Below are 15,575 nucleotides of genomic sequence, written 5' to 3' on the forward strand. Positions count from 1 at the left end.
CTCCATTTTATACAGAGCCTGAAAATTATACATCAGAATTTATATGTCTTTCTGTATAGCGTTATTCACCAAATTCAAATACTTTAAATAAATATCGCTTTTTAGTTCCTGATGGTCTATTCCTGTGGAAAATTGTATCAATGCAGGTTATTTAATCTTAAGCACTGCCATGTCTTCCAGTTCAATGCAATTAATAAATTACCATGTAATTATTCTTGTATTCATAAAACTGTAAATATTCATGCAGTATATATTATGTTCACCTCCCTGTCTTTGCTGCGGAAAATCGAGCAAAGTAAATTAAAAGCTGGATGACTTTTATCACATTTTTTTATTCCTCGGAATATATCCACATTTCGTTAAATCTGAAAGAAGAATAATTAATAGCCAATTAATTTTCTCCATTGACTGATGAGAAGCCTTTGACTGTAAATTATACTTTGTGCAGTTCTGGATGAAGTGAAGTGGGTTGGGTTGTCATAATTTTTCAAATAATATGACTAATAATGAGCTCTATTACCAATAAGGCCTCATGCACGTAACAGAGTTGTCCCTGCTGCTCCGTAACGCAGAGCTATAGTCTCCCCTAGGAACATTGATTATGCTCCTGTAGTGATGACTTGAACTTGACAATTATTCACTTTGGCACACTGTGCACACAATCATTTCCACACTTACAATAAAATGTTTTGCTTAAAGAACACAAAGTGAACCTGAGTTTTCAAAAAAAAAGTTTCGATAATGGCTATGCTTCTTTGTACAATCATAACTGTGAAGGAACAAGTCTTTTTTGGGCTTCAATGTCTCTTTCAGTCATATTATTCTCTGTTTCTGCTGCATAGCTAGATGCATTTCACTCAGAAGCAGTCAGTGTCTCCCTTTTGTGAAATCTGCTAGAACTCTACTGTTGAGACATCCTTTTCCTTACCACTATGTTTGTTTTCAGCTCCGGAGCTCGGAGAACAGATAGGAAGGGGAAAATCACACTTACAGACACACAGGAGTCTCCTATAATCTTCAAAAGCAGTGTAAAAGCAATTCTTTTATCAGTCTCAGAAGCGCAGCTAGCTCTTACACCCCCCCCCCCCCCCATTTCCTGTTACTAGGGGCAGAACTACAGGTGTAGTCTGAGTGGACTATAACTTAGGTGGAAGTGAAACCTCTAGTGGCCATGATTTTAAAGCCTTTTTTCAGGTGGATTCAGGCAGATTTTCTAAATAAAGTGAATTAGAAATTTGCTAGTTACACCATTCTCTAAATGAAATTACATTGCACTAAAGTACATTGACCCTTTAATGTATCATGAAGCTTTTAAAAAAAACTTTTGATACATCATAGCAACATATTCAAAGTTTTAATTCTGAGTACCGAGACCCCCACTGATCGCTAGAGCGAAGAGAGAGAAGCGCACACATAGCTCACTATCTCCTCACTGCAGAAGACGGAATTGAGACAGAACCATGGACTTTTATTGAGTCTGTCTCTTGCAGGGAGGAGTGAGAGCACAATACGCAATCGCTTCTCTTTCCTTGTTCTAGCAATCAGTGCGGGTCTCATCACTCAGACCCTCTCCAACCAAAACCTTTGATATGTCGCTATGATGTATCAAAAGATTTGTGAAGGTTCAGTGACCTTTTAACAAATTGTAATCAATCATGTTTGATCAAAATTGTGAGATTCTTCAAAGTTTATAACTTCCTTGTTTAACTACGTCCAGTTAAAGGGAACCTGTCAGCAATAAATGACCATTATAAACACCTCCTACCACCGGTTGTGACCCAAAATGATTTTGTAAAGCTATATCTATGTTACTTGTGGTTCCGCATACCTTATAAAAAGTACTTTGAAAAACCCATATGATATGGCTTGAGTGTCCACTGGATGTATTCTGGCGAATCTTCTCTAAACCCAAATCTGGTTTGTTGATTGATGTGGATAATGCCTACAGTGTCGTCCACAGACTTCACAAAATCTGGTACTTGCATGGTACAGCTGAAAACCAGCACCTGCTCAAAGTGTCTGCCCTTGTGTGGGCAGACTAATCGATTTTGGTCAGGGCTTCATAGGAACTTTTCTGTGGTCTGCCATTCATGGGGGAGCCATTCAGGCCCTATGAGCAAGGCATTCACAGGATTTAAACACTCAGATGCCATGATTTCAATTAACCACTGCATCCAAGGGGTTAAAAGTCTGTGGTCACGGCATTGATGATCACAGTCTCTGCCTTTTGGTGTCTGCTGTGTATGTAAAACAGCAGGCACCTGGCAGCTCAGCTTCTGAGCGGGCGACATCTTTAAGGAGCCAACGTCCTCCGTACATGTACAGTGGATGTCAGGAAGGGGTTAAATATTTTTTTATAAAGTAAGCAGTGCTACACTTGACTAATGAATTTGACTTTAAAAGATCTTTTCAGGACACAAATGGTTGTGGGAGTGGGGTGTAGAGGTAAGTCCCGCTGACAGGTTCCCTTTATGATTAGGCTTCTTTCACACTTGCGGCAGAGTGATCCGGCAAGCAGTTTCCGGATGCGGATCCGACTAACAAATGCATTGCAAGAACGGATCCAACTCTCCGCATGTCATCCGGTGTAACGAATCCGTTATATAGTTTTTTCTGGATGTGCAGACCGGAAGGACGGATCCGGCATTGCACTAATACATTTCTATGTAAATTAATGTCGGATCCGGCATTCCAGCAACTGATCCGGAATTTTAGACGGAGATAATACCTCTGTCCAAAACGCCGTTCAGTGACATCCTGATGCATACTGACCGGATTTCTCTCCATTCAGAATGCATGGGGATGAAACTGATCAGTTCTTTTCCGGTATTGAGCCCCTAGGACGGAACTCAATGACGGAAAAGAAAAACGCAAGTGTGAAAGTTCCCTTAGATGCTGAATACTGAACAAACATCAATTAAAGGGGTTTTCCACTGGATAAGTCATCAGTGTCTGATTTTCCTGGGGCCCCCACCGATCAGCTGTTCCAGAAGGTAGTAGTGCCGCGGCCTTCTCACAGCATTCTCTAGGCCAATGACAACACATTCATCGGTCACATGACCTAGACGCAGCTCAGCCACATAGAAGTGAATGGGGTCGAGCCCAATACCAAGCACAGCTGCTATAAAATGTATGGCGTTGTGTATGGTGAGCTGAGAGAAGGCTGCGTTGCTCACAGGAGCACCGGTGTCTTATCAAACAGCCGATCAGCGGGGGTATCGGGTGTCGGACCCCAACCGATCAGAAACTATTGACCAAACCTGAGGATAGGTGATTTGTATTAAAATCTTGGAAAATACTTTTAAAATCATGAAAAAGTTGGATATGAAGAGCTCCTGATCAGTTCTGCAAAACTGTGTGGTCAATGATGATTATTATATTTTGTTTTTTAATGATTATGTTTTTTTGAGGATTTAATTTACATTTTTTTATTTTTTAATAGAAAGATATCAGAGATATTTTGACTCCAATACATATGGAGTCTCACTATTATCTTGGAAAACATATCGTATATAAAAGAAATGCAGATGAATTCAAGCCCCTACAGCCAATTCTACAGAAGAAAGATGGGGATAAAAATATATTAAAAAATGTGGTAAGAAAAGTATTTATTTTTCATGCTTATTATGGGGTTAATTTTATTGAGATTTATTATAGTTAAGCTTAAAGGGATATTCAATAATTTTTGTATTTATGGCGTATTCTCGGGATAGGCCATCAGTTCAGCGGAGGATCAACACCTCGCACCCTGATAAGTTGTTTAGGATACTTTCTCATCTGCGCTTTGCCTTTCCGCTATTGAAATCCCTCAGCTTCAGTTTTGTCCCCATTCATTGTCAATGGGGAGAAAAGTGAACTGAACGGAGTGCCCCAGAATGCACTCAATTCCGTTTGGTTGCATTCCCATGCCGGACAGAAAAATGCTGCAAGCAGTGTTTTTGAGTGCATCATGGGATGCAGAGCAAGACGGATCTGGCATGAAACACAATGTAAGTCAATGGTGCTGTTTTATTAGACACAAAATAAAACGGATCTGGCTCCCATTGCCTTACAATGGTTTTAGTGCCAGATCTGTCATGGCTATTTTAGAGATAATACATAACGGATGCAGCTGGTTGTAATATCCTAACAGAATTGTTTTTGCTGGTCCAGGATGGATTGAGCAAAAAAGGCAGATGTGAAAGTAGCCTTAGTTTTAGCACCAGTCCCGGAAGTCTGCACTGAATCTCCACAGCTCCACCCATTGTGTAGTGGACAGAGCTTGTAACTGCAGCACTGCTTCTACTGAAGTTGAATGGACGGAGCTGTGTAGTTCCAGAACTAACTTAAATCACCGGAACTACAAATAAACAAGAATCGTCAGGGGTGCGGGTTGACCAACCCCCATCAATATCCAAATCCCAGAATGCCCCTTTAAAATAAATGTTTGTCAAAGGGTGAAGAAAAAAACTAAACTCGATTGCAGATGCATGTTTCTTTGAGACACCTTTCATATAGTTGGTAAAATATCATGAATGACTATGAAATTTCCACGTGACTACAAATAATCAAAACTAGGGATGAATATGCATTCCTGTTCAAGTAGTACCAGAGAACACCATCCAGCACCCTCTGGATTCTTCCCCTTGTCCCACCATGGGGTGTACCTTTCTATTTTTCTGTAATAAGATGTATTTCAAAGTTTCTTGTAACTATTGTACTATTTATGGGAAAACTTGAAATAATTGCTAATCTTTAAGGTTGACTTTATACATGAAATCCTTATTTAATTACTGAAAATGAGTACTGTCTTTAAAAGAAATTCACAGCATTAAAAATATTCCCTATCAATATGTCTGTATATAAAAGAGTCATATCTAAAAGGACATTATGATGGGGTTAAAGTAGAGAGAATGAGATAGACGGTCCTCATGGGACACCAGAGAACTGTTAGTTGGTAGTACCTTCCAATTGCTTCCTAACTGAGAGAAACATATGGAGAGGGAGTCATAGCTTGTTCATTGGGTGGTAAGGGATGATATCAAGGCTTGTGCAGCTGTTGCAGTGCTACGCATGTGGCTTTCAGATGTCATCAACATATCCCTCCCAGCATCTTGTCTATTCCAGGCAATACAAAATGTTTTGGGAATTTTTTTTTGTTATGCTATAATGTCTGCACAAGCCAAAAAATACATATTATAATTGTCATGGAAAAACATTATTGTTGTAACTGTTTCTGAAGTTATCGAGGACGACTTTGTGGGCTACAATTAACAGTAAGACTGGCAAATGAATGAACTAAAGAAACTCATCGTAGTTTCATGCATGTGTGTATATGTAAAAAAAAATGTTTCATCTGAGACCTTTTGTTTAAATTAAGTTTTTATGTTAAACATTTTTGGAATTTTTCATCTTTTGTTTTAATTTTCCATCTGCTTAGAACTGCTCACAAAAAGTTAGGGATATTTGGCTTGCGGGTAAAATTTCAGGATGAGCCTAAAATGCACTCTAACCTTTACAGGTGAACTTAATGTGACCTTCTTGCTGTTCTCTAACAAGGAGATTAACGTCAAAATTCGCAACAGGTGTTTAATTCATGAATTGCCCAATAAAATTCCTGGTTTAATTAGAATTGGTATTTAAACAGTCCTCCCATTTTGACATCATGAGACCAAGACAACACCTAACAATTGATCAACAATACCTCGTCATTGTGAGGCTTCAAGCAGGATGTTCTCAGACGAAAGTGGCCACTGAGCTTAGAGTGTCACAGAGTGTCAAGGGATCAGCTCACAGCCCTGTAGAGGCTTGTTACTCTGTACCCCAGAACCTCAATGACCTGTGAGACGCCCTTTAAATTGATGCTCAAGACCACATGGCAAGTTAGTGAGACATTGACAGTTTTTGTGGTGGTACACCTACCGCTGTTGTTGGCTTTTGTTTCAATAAATTATTTGAGATGAGGAACTCACCATTGCATGCTTCTACTTAAATGCCCTACTTTCATGACTTAATATCACTGTAGCGTGAACCTTTTACATTTTCCACCCGAAAGCCAAACATCCTTAAGCTTTTGTTAATGGTGTATATGGAAAACTCTCCCATAGACATCAGTGAACATCTCTTGTCTATTGAGTCTATGTGGCTGCTGTAAAGCATTAGTGTTGAGCGAGCATGCTCAGCACATCACAGAGTTCGGCCAAACACCAAGTGTGCTCGAGCGCGATGCACGAGTAAGTGTATTTAAATCTAATTTAGCCTCTATTTCTATGCAGAAGATCACTGTACAGTGAGGGAATCCCCCAGTGTGAGTCTGCAGCTTAGGAGTCCCTGCTCTGACTCCATATATAGCTATGTCTATATATGGAGTCAGTGCTTGGGGACACCTCAGTGTATTTAAATCTAATTTAGCCTGTATTTCAGAAAAGTTTCGGCCGGAATTTAAACTCACAACCTTTTGCATTAGAAGCAAAGCACTTAACCACTCAGCTATAATACCTACATAGCCAGTTACTTAAAAATATATAAATAAATTGAGACTTCTGTACTGTACTGTACTGTACTTCTACCAGGGCCGGACTGGCCTGCCGGGATACCGGGAAATTTCCCGGTAGGCCGGCAGGCTGAGTGCCGCAAGTCCGCGGCCCTGGTGACAAGTGGGGGCGGCCGGCGGCAGGGCAGAGCAGGAGATCAGCGCTTCTATTGTGGAAGCGCTCATCTCCATAGTCATCTATATTGCCGTCCTCAGGACAGGTTACAGATGCCTGTGCTGCGGCAGGGGAGGGAGAGTTGTGTCCCCTCCTGTTCCTCTGATAGGCTGCCAGCACTAGGCCGGCAGCCTATCAGAGGCCGGTGCAGGCGGCGCGATGACGTCATCACGCTGCCTGAGCCGTATAGCGAGGGACACAGGCCGGAAGAGGCCTGCATCGCATCGCTGGAGGTAAGTATTAGTGTTTTCTTTTTTTTTATATAGTGTCATGGAACCATGAACCAGACGTACAACAAGAGATAAGTGGAAATAAGAAGGCTTTATTGAAAATCAAGTTGTAGCAAAAGTCCAAACAGATGACTAAACCGAAGCAGGGTCTTGCGTAGACAGAGGTCAGGAACCAGGAGGGTAGTCAGACGAAGCCTGGATCAGGAACCAGCAGGGTAGTCAGACGAAGCCAGGATCAGGAACCAACGGGGTAGTCAGACGAGGCCAGGATCAGGAACCAGAAGCAGCAGCAGTCTTAGAAGCATGTGAACACAGGAGGACCAAGCAAGGAACTGAAGCCACAGACCTTCTATATATATGAGCTAGGCATCCAGCTCCTCCCAGTGGGAAGGAGAAGCCGCAGGGTGGGAGGCTACAAGAAACCCAGAAACCAAGATGGCCGCCAGCACATGTCAAACGAAGGAGAACAGTAAGAAGGTAAGACCATGACAGTACCTCCCCCTCAAGGGCCCCTCCTCCGCGGAGTAAGGAACGGTTTCTGAGGGAAGCGTGCATGGAAGGCTCGGAGCAAAGCAGGAGCATGGACATCTGCGGAGGGAACCCAGGAACGCTCCTCTGGACCATAACCACGCCAATGGACCAAAAACTGCAACCGACCGCGGACCAGGCGTGAGTCCAGGATATTGCTCACCTCATATTCCTCACGATTGCCCACTTGGACCGGACGGGGCCGAGGAACCGAGGAAGTGAAACGATTACACACCAATGGCTTCAACAGGGAGACATGAAACACGTTGGAGATCCGCATGCCAGGAGGAAGCGCAAGGGCATAGGCTACCGGGTTTACCCTGCGAAGCACTCGGAAGGGCCCAACAAAGCGAGGCGCCAGCTTGGGAGTGGGCACTCGAAGGTTGAGGTTGCGGGTGGACAACCATACACGGTCTCCGACCTGGTAGGAAGGAGCGGGCGCTCGTCTGCGATCAGCCTGGAGTCTCTGGCGCTGCGCAGAGACCTCAAGGGACCTCTGGATCTGTACCCAAGAAGCACGTAGGACGGAAAGGTGATCCTCCACAGCCGGAGTATCCTGGGGAGAGAATACCTCCGGTAACACGGCAGGTTGGAACCCATAATTGGCCATGAAGGGAGACGTCCCAGAGGAAGAGTTCACCGCCGTGTTCCTGGCAAACTCAGCCCAAGGCAGGAGGTCAACCCAATTGTCTTGGTGATCGGAGACATAGCAACGAAGGAATTGCTCCAAGGCCTGATTGGATCGTTCTGCGGCCCCATTGGACTGAGGGTGGTAGGCCGAGGAGAAAGAGAGATGAATCCCCAACTGGGAGCAAAAGGCGCGCCAGAACCTGGACACAAACTGACTCCCCCGATCCGACACAATCTCCTTGGGCAAACCGTGCAACCGGAAGACCTCCCTGGCGAAAATCGTGGCCAACTCTTGTGCAGAGGGTAACTTCTTGAGAGGAACACAGTGGCACATTTTGGAAAACCGATCCACAATCATGAGAATGACCGTATGGCCTCGGGATGCAGGGAGGTCCACAATGAAATCCATCCCCAGGTGTGACCATGGGCGCTCCCCGGTGGCTATGGGTTGCAAAAGGCCCAACAGAAGGTGCCGAGGGGACTTACTCTGGGCACAAACGGAGCATGCCGCTACATATGCGGCGATGTCGGAACGTAGAGAAAGCCACCAAAACAGACGTGAAACAGCCCAGGACAGCTGATTCTTTCCAGGATGCCCCGCGGCCTTGGAGTTATGGTAGGTTCGCAACAACCGAGTGCGCAACTCCTCAGGCACAAAACACCTGCCGTTGGGTCTCCCAGAGGGAGCACCAGATTGAGCCGCCAAAATCTGCTCACCCAGGGGAGAGGTCAGGCTGGTGCGAATGGCGGCCAGGATCTGATTCGGAGGTATGACCGAAGTCGGAATCGACTCCTCCCCGGACAGCTCGGAGTACTGCCGTGATAAGGCATCCGCTCTGATGTTCTTGGAACCGGGTAGGTAGGAGACCACGTAATTAAAACGTGACAAGAACAGAGCCCATCTGGCCTGACGTGGTGTCAATCTCTTGGCCTCAGAAAGGTAGGTCAGATTCTTGTGGTCCGTCAGGATGAGAACCGGAACCACCGATCCCTCGAGCAAGTGCCTCCATTCTTTAAGGGCCTGCACGATGGCCAATAACTCCCTGTCACCAATCTGATAGTTGCACTCCGCGGAAGACAGTTTCCGGGAGTAAAACCCACAAGGAAGCAGAGGACCCTCTGGTGTTCTACGCTGAGACAGAAGGGCGCCTACTCCCGTCTCAGACGCGTCCACCTCGAGGACAAAGGGCAACCCAGGGTTGGGATGCGACAGAATCGGAGCCGACACAAAGGCGGACTTTAGAGCCTCAAAAGCTCGGATGGCCTCGAGCGGCCAGACCTGGAAATTACTGCCCTTCCTGGTCAGATCCGTGAGAGGCTTGGCTAGCATAGAAAAGTCCCTGATGAACTTCCGATAATAATTGGCGAAGCCTAAAAAGCGCTGCAGGGCACGGAGACCACTGGGCTGGGGCCACTGTAAGACAGCCGAAACCTTCTCAGGATCCATGGAGAACCCCTCAGCGGAAATGATGTAACCTAAGAAGGTTACCTGGGATCGGTGAAATTCGCATTTCTCAAGCTTACCGAACAGCCTGTTCTCTCGTAACCGTTGCAACACTCGTCTGACATCCATAATGTGGGCCTCCATGGATTCAGAATATACCAAGATGTCATCCAAATAGACCACCACACACTGCTGCAACAGGTCACGGAAAACATCGTTGATGAATTCCTGGAAGACTGCGGGCGCATTGCACAACCCAAAGGGCATAACCAAGGATTCATAATGACCGGTCCTGGTGTTAAACGCGGTCTTCCACTCATCGCCCGCCTTGATCCTTACCAGGTTATATGCCGCCCTCAGGTCGCGTTTGGTAAAGACCGTGGCCCCTTTGAGGCGATCGAACAGCTCGGAAATCAAGGGTATCGGGTAAGCGTTCTTGATCGTGATGCGATTGAGACCCCTGTAATCGATGCAAGGCCTCAACTCACCGCCCTTCTTTTTCACAAAGAAAAATCCAGCCCCTGCCGGGGACGAGGATTTGCGAATGTGTCCGCGTGTAAGCGCCTCCCTCACGTACTCCTCCATGGCCTCATTCTCCGCTACCGACAGTGGATAGACTTTGCCACGAGGAGGAACAGCACCAGATTGTAACTCTATGGCACAATCGTATGGGCGGTGCGGAGGTAGGGCAACCGCGCGCACTTTATCGAATACATCCCGGTACTCTTCGTATTCAGGAGGCAACAGAGAGTCCGAGGAAGTACACAGCAACTTGACAGGCCCATGGATGCAACTAGCCCCACACTGCGGTGACCACGAGAGGATCTCGGCCGATCTCCAATCGAAAGTCGGATTATGCTTCTGGAGCCAGGGGTACCCCAAGACCACCGAGTAGTGTGGAGACGAAATCACCTGGAGACGGACCGACTCTCTGTGAACGGCACCAATGGCTATCCCCACTGGAAGGGTCTCATGAGTCACGTGTGGCGGCAGAAGGGGTCTGCCGTCTATCGCCTCAAGAGCCATTGGGGAACCTCGAGGCTGCAGAGGAATGGAATTGGCGGCAGCGAACACACTATCAATGAACAAACCACCAGCACCAGAGTCCACCAACGCCTGGGTCGTCACCGAGCCCCCGACCCAGGAGAGGACAACAGTGATCAGTGGTTTGTCAACACGGGAAACCGGGGACGAGGAGACTCCACCCAAGATCTGCCCCCGACAGGATCTCAGGTGCGAGCGTTTCCCGGACGGTTCGGACATGCCAACCGAAAATGCCCACCGAGACCACAGTACATGCATCGGCCCTCGCGTCTCCGGAGTACCCTCTCCCCCTCGGACAGGCGAGCAAACCCCAGCTGCATGGGTTCACCCCCAGACAAGTCATCCCCAGGAGGCGTGGGAGGAGAGGGAGGCACGGGTGGGACAGCAAACGTAGGCGCCAATCTGTTAGAAGACCTCCGCAGGCTCTCCTTAAAGGAAGGTCTCTCCCTGAGTCTGGTGTCAATCAAAATCAGGAAAGAAATAAGAGACTCGAGCTCCACTGGTAGGTCCTTAGCTGCAACCTCATCCTTCAAGGCATCCGAGAGACCATGAGAGAAAGCAGCGACCAGAGCCTCATTATTCCAGCCCACCTCTGCTGCCAGGGTACGAAACTCAATGGCGTATTCAGCTACGGATCGTGAACCCTGTCTGATGGACATAAGGAGTTTCGCAGCAGAGGCAGCACGAGCCAGCACATCGAATACCTTCCGAAGAGAAGCAACAAAACCGGAAAACTCGGCAACCACCGGATTGTTGTTCTCCCATAAAGGGCTGGCCCAGGCCAAGGCCTTGTCCGAGAGCAGCGAGATCAAGAAGCCCACCTTTGATCTCTCAGTAGGAAAGGCATGTGGCAGCAACTCGAAATAAATGCCCACCTGGTTAAGGAAACCTCGGCACTGAGTTGGCTCTCCCCCAAAGCGCTGTGGAAGGGGGGCAGAACCGGTCATACCCCGAGACACCGCAGGCGCAGCAACAGGTGTCGGGGTAGACTCTGGCGCAACAACCGGAGCGGCAGTAGGAGCGGGCCCAGGAGCGACAACCGACCCATCGGCAACGGAAGCGAAATGAGCCGTGCGTTCAAGCAGGGTTTGCAACGCCACAGCGAACCGACCCAACAGGTGATCCTGCTGATCAAGTCTGGCAACCAGCGTAGGTAGCGAGGATGGCCCTGTACCGTCAGAATTCATGGCTTGGTCCTAATGTCATGGAACCATGAACCAGACGTACAACAAGAGATAAGTGGAAATAAGAAGGCTTTATTGAAAACCAAGCTGTAGCAAAAGTCCAAACGGATGACTAAACCGAAGCAGGGTCTTGCGTAGACAGAGGTCAGGAACCAGGAGGGTAGTCAGACGAAGCCTGGATCAGGAACCAGCAGGGTAGTCAGACGAAGCCAGGATCAGGAACCAACGGGGTAGTCAGACGAGGCCAGGATCAGGAACCAGAAGCAGCAGCAGTCTTAGAAGCATGTGAACACAGGAGGACCAAGCAAGGAACTGAAGCCACAGACCTTCTATATATATGAGCTAGGCATCCAGCTCCTCCCAGTGGGAAGGAGAAGCCGCAGGGTGGGAGGCTACAAGAAACCCAGAAACCAAGATGGCCGCCAGCACATGTCAAACGGAGGAGAACAGTAAGAAGGTAAGACCATGACATATAGGTACAATACTGGGCTGGCACATGATAAGGGGGGACTACTGGGCTGGGCTGGCACATAAGGGGGGACTACTGGGCTGGCACATGATAAGGAGGGACTACTAGGCTGGCACATAAGGGGCGGCTACTGGCACATAAGGGGGGCTATTGGCACATAAGGGGCGGCTACTGGCACATGATATGGGGGGGCTCTGGCTACTGGCACATGATTGGGGGCATCTATGGGGGCACATCTTACTGGCAGATTATGGGGGGGCACTATAGGGGCATCTACTGAGGCTAAGAAGAAGGGGTATTTTATATGGGGGCTCTGTATAGGGGCATTTTATACTGGGACACATTATGATGGGTACTATGGGGAAGGGGGGCACTATGGGGGTCATCTATGGGGGCACTGAGAAGGGGTATTTTATATTGGCACATTATGGGAACATTAACTCAACTGGGGGCATTACAAAGGGGTATGTTTTGCACATTATAAGGAGAATTATTTCTACTGGGGGGGCATTATGGTGGGCTTTATTACTCCCCCATGGTATGAGCCCCTAGTAGCAGCCCCGGCTTCTCTATGCTCTGCTATCCCTCTGCCCCTTCTCCAAATCCTTATTATGAAATCTTTGTCATTAAGACAAAACACAACATCAGTTCCGCCGAGCCCCCGGCCAAAGTTTTGAAGTGGCGTCCGAGATCCCCAAGGGCTAAGCCAAGTAATTGTAAGTTTTTATGGGGGTTCTACAAAAGAGCTATCGTGGGGCAAAGTTCATATTCGTGTTTACACACGCGTTTTAAAATGAATGCTTTCTCCTATTATAAACAAATAAATAATGACGCAACGCTGTGGGGCTGGTATGCAACTTTTCCAGGGCTGGTTTTTATCCCCAGTCCAGCCCTGACTTCTACTGAGACCTATACAGTAAAATTTCATATTTGTTTTGTTTTAGTGACTGGCTATGCAGCTCTATAGTGTAGTGGTTAAAGCTCTGGGCTATAATGTAGAAGGTGTGAGTTCAAACCCGTCACAAACTTTTTCAGAAATAGAGGTTAAATTAGATTTATATGTATTAGTTTTTTTTTTGTAATTGTAAAAAATGTATGGCACAAAAAAAGTGAAATTACTAGTAAAAATAAATAAAGAAATAAAATATATATACTGTATATGTATATATATATATATATATATATATATATATATATATAATATCAAAAAAAGGCAGCACTCCAAGGATTAAATGAAAAAACAATCACCTTTTATTCACCCATGTGGGCAGCGCAAAATATACAGGTCCTTCTAAAAAAATTAGCATATTGTGATAAAGTTCATTATTTTCTGTAATGTACTGATAAACATTAGACTTTCATATATTTTAGATTCATTACACACCAACTGAAGTAGTTCAAGCCTTTTATTGTTTTAATATTGATGATTTTGGCATACAGCTCATGAAAACCCAAATTTCCTATCTCAAAAAATTAGCATATTTCATCCGACCAATAAAAGAAAAGTGTTTTTAATACAAAAAAAGTCAACCTTCAAATAATTATGTTCAGTTATGCACTCAATACTTGGTCGGGAATCCTTTTGCAGAAATGACTGCTTCAATGCGGCGTGGCATGGAGGCAATCAGCCTGTGGCACTGCTGAGATGTTATGGAGGCCCAGGATGCTTCGATAGCGGCCTTAAGCTCATCCAGAGTGTTGGGTCTTGCGTCTCTCAACTTTCTCTTCCCAATATCCCACAGATTCTCTATGGGGTTCAGGTCAGGAGAGTTGGCAGGCCAATTGAGCACAGTAATACCATGGTCAGTAAACCATTTACCAGTGGTTTTGGCACTGTGAGCAGGTGCCAGGTCGTGCTGAAAAATGAAATCTTCATCTCCATAAAGCTTTTCAGCAGATGGAAGCATGAAGTGCTCCAAAATCTCCTGATAGCTAGCTGCATTGACCCTGCCCTTGATAAAACACAGTGGACCAACACCAGCAGCTGACATGGCACCCCAGACCATTACTGACTGTGGGTACTTGACACTGGACTTCAGGCATTTTGGCATTTCCCTCTCCCCAGTCTTCCTCCAGACTCTGGCACCTTGATTTCCGAATGACATGCAACAGTCCAGTGCTGCTTCTCTGTAGCCCAGGTCAGGAGCTTCTGCCGCTGTTTCTGGTTCAAAAGTGGCTTGACCTGGGGAATGCGGCACCTGTAGCCCATTTCCTGCACACGCCTGTACACGGTGGCTCTGGATGTTTCTACTCCAGACTCAGTCCACTGCTTCCGCAGGTCCCCCAAGGTCTGGAATCGGTCCTTCTCCACAATCTTCCTCAGGGTCCGGTCACCTCTTCTCGTTGTGCAGCGTTTTCTGCCACACTTTTTCCTTCCCACAGACTTCCCACTGAGGTGCCTTGATACAGCACTCTGGGAACAGCCTATTCCTTCAGAAATGTCTTTCTGTGTCTTACCCTCTTGCTTGAGGGTGTCAATGATGGCCTTCTGGACAGCAGTCAGGTCGGCAGTCTTACCCATGATTGCGGTTTTGAGTAATGAACCAGGCTGGGAGTTTTTAAAAGCCTCAGGAATCTTTTGCAGGTGTTTAGAGTTAATTAGTTGATTCAGATGATTAGGTTAATAGCTCGTTTAGAGAACCTTTTCATGATATGCTAATTTTTTGAGATAGGAATTTGGGTTTTTCATGAGCTGTATGCCAAAATCATCAATATTAAAACAATAAAAGGCTTGAACTACTTCAGTTGGTGTGTAATGAATCTAAAATATATGAAAGTCTAATGTTTATCAGTACATTACAGAAAATAATGAACTTTATCAAAATACGCTAATTTTTTTTAGAAGGACCTGTATATATAGATAAAATCATACTTCTGATATATATGAATGCATAATATGTGGGAAACTAGTTTTAGCCATAATATATTATAATATATTATATATTCAAAATATATAATAATATGTGTAAATATATCATGGCTAAAAACATATATATACTGTGTATGTATATGTATGTATATATATATATATATATATATATATATAGTTTAGCCTCTATTTCTGAAAATGTTTGTGACAGGATTTGAACTCACAGCTACTGCATCAGAGTCCAGAACTTTAACCACTACACTATATGGCTGCATACCCAGTCACTAAAAAAATATATATATATGAGACTTCTACTGTATAGGTCTCAGCAGAAGTACAGTACAGTAGAAGTCTCATATTTTATTTTATTTTATTTTATTTTTTAAGTACCTGGCTATGCAGCTATTATAGCTGAGTGGTTAAGTGCCTTGCTTCTAATACAGAAGGTTGTAAGTTTGATTCCTGGCAGAAACTTTTCTGAAATACAGGCT

The 15,575-nt window shown here is 45.5% G+C and overlaps 1 protein-coding gene across 1 annotated transcript in view; it reads left to right on the forward strand.

Annotated features, from left to right (window-relative positions):
• The window catches only part of ITGA4 (integrin subunit alpha 4), a 171,181-nt gene that overhangs the window by 118,205 nt on the left and 37,401 nt on the right, over nt 1-15,575 (forward strand). The window contains exon 16 of the mRNA XM_044302593.1: nt 3,443-3,595. Within this exon, the coding sequence (XP_044158528.1) occupies nt 3,443-3,595 (153 nt within the window). The remainder of the gene's footprint in view (nt 1-3,442; nt 3,596-15,575) is intronic.

The sequence above is a fragment of the Bufo gargarizans genome, chromosome 8, assembly GCF_014858855.1.
Source record: "Bufo gargarizans isolate SCDJY-AF-19 chromosome 8, ASM1485885v1, whole genome shotgun sequence".
NCBI lineage: Eukaryota > Metazoa > Chordata > Amphibia > Anura > Bufonidae > Bufo > Bufo gargarizans.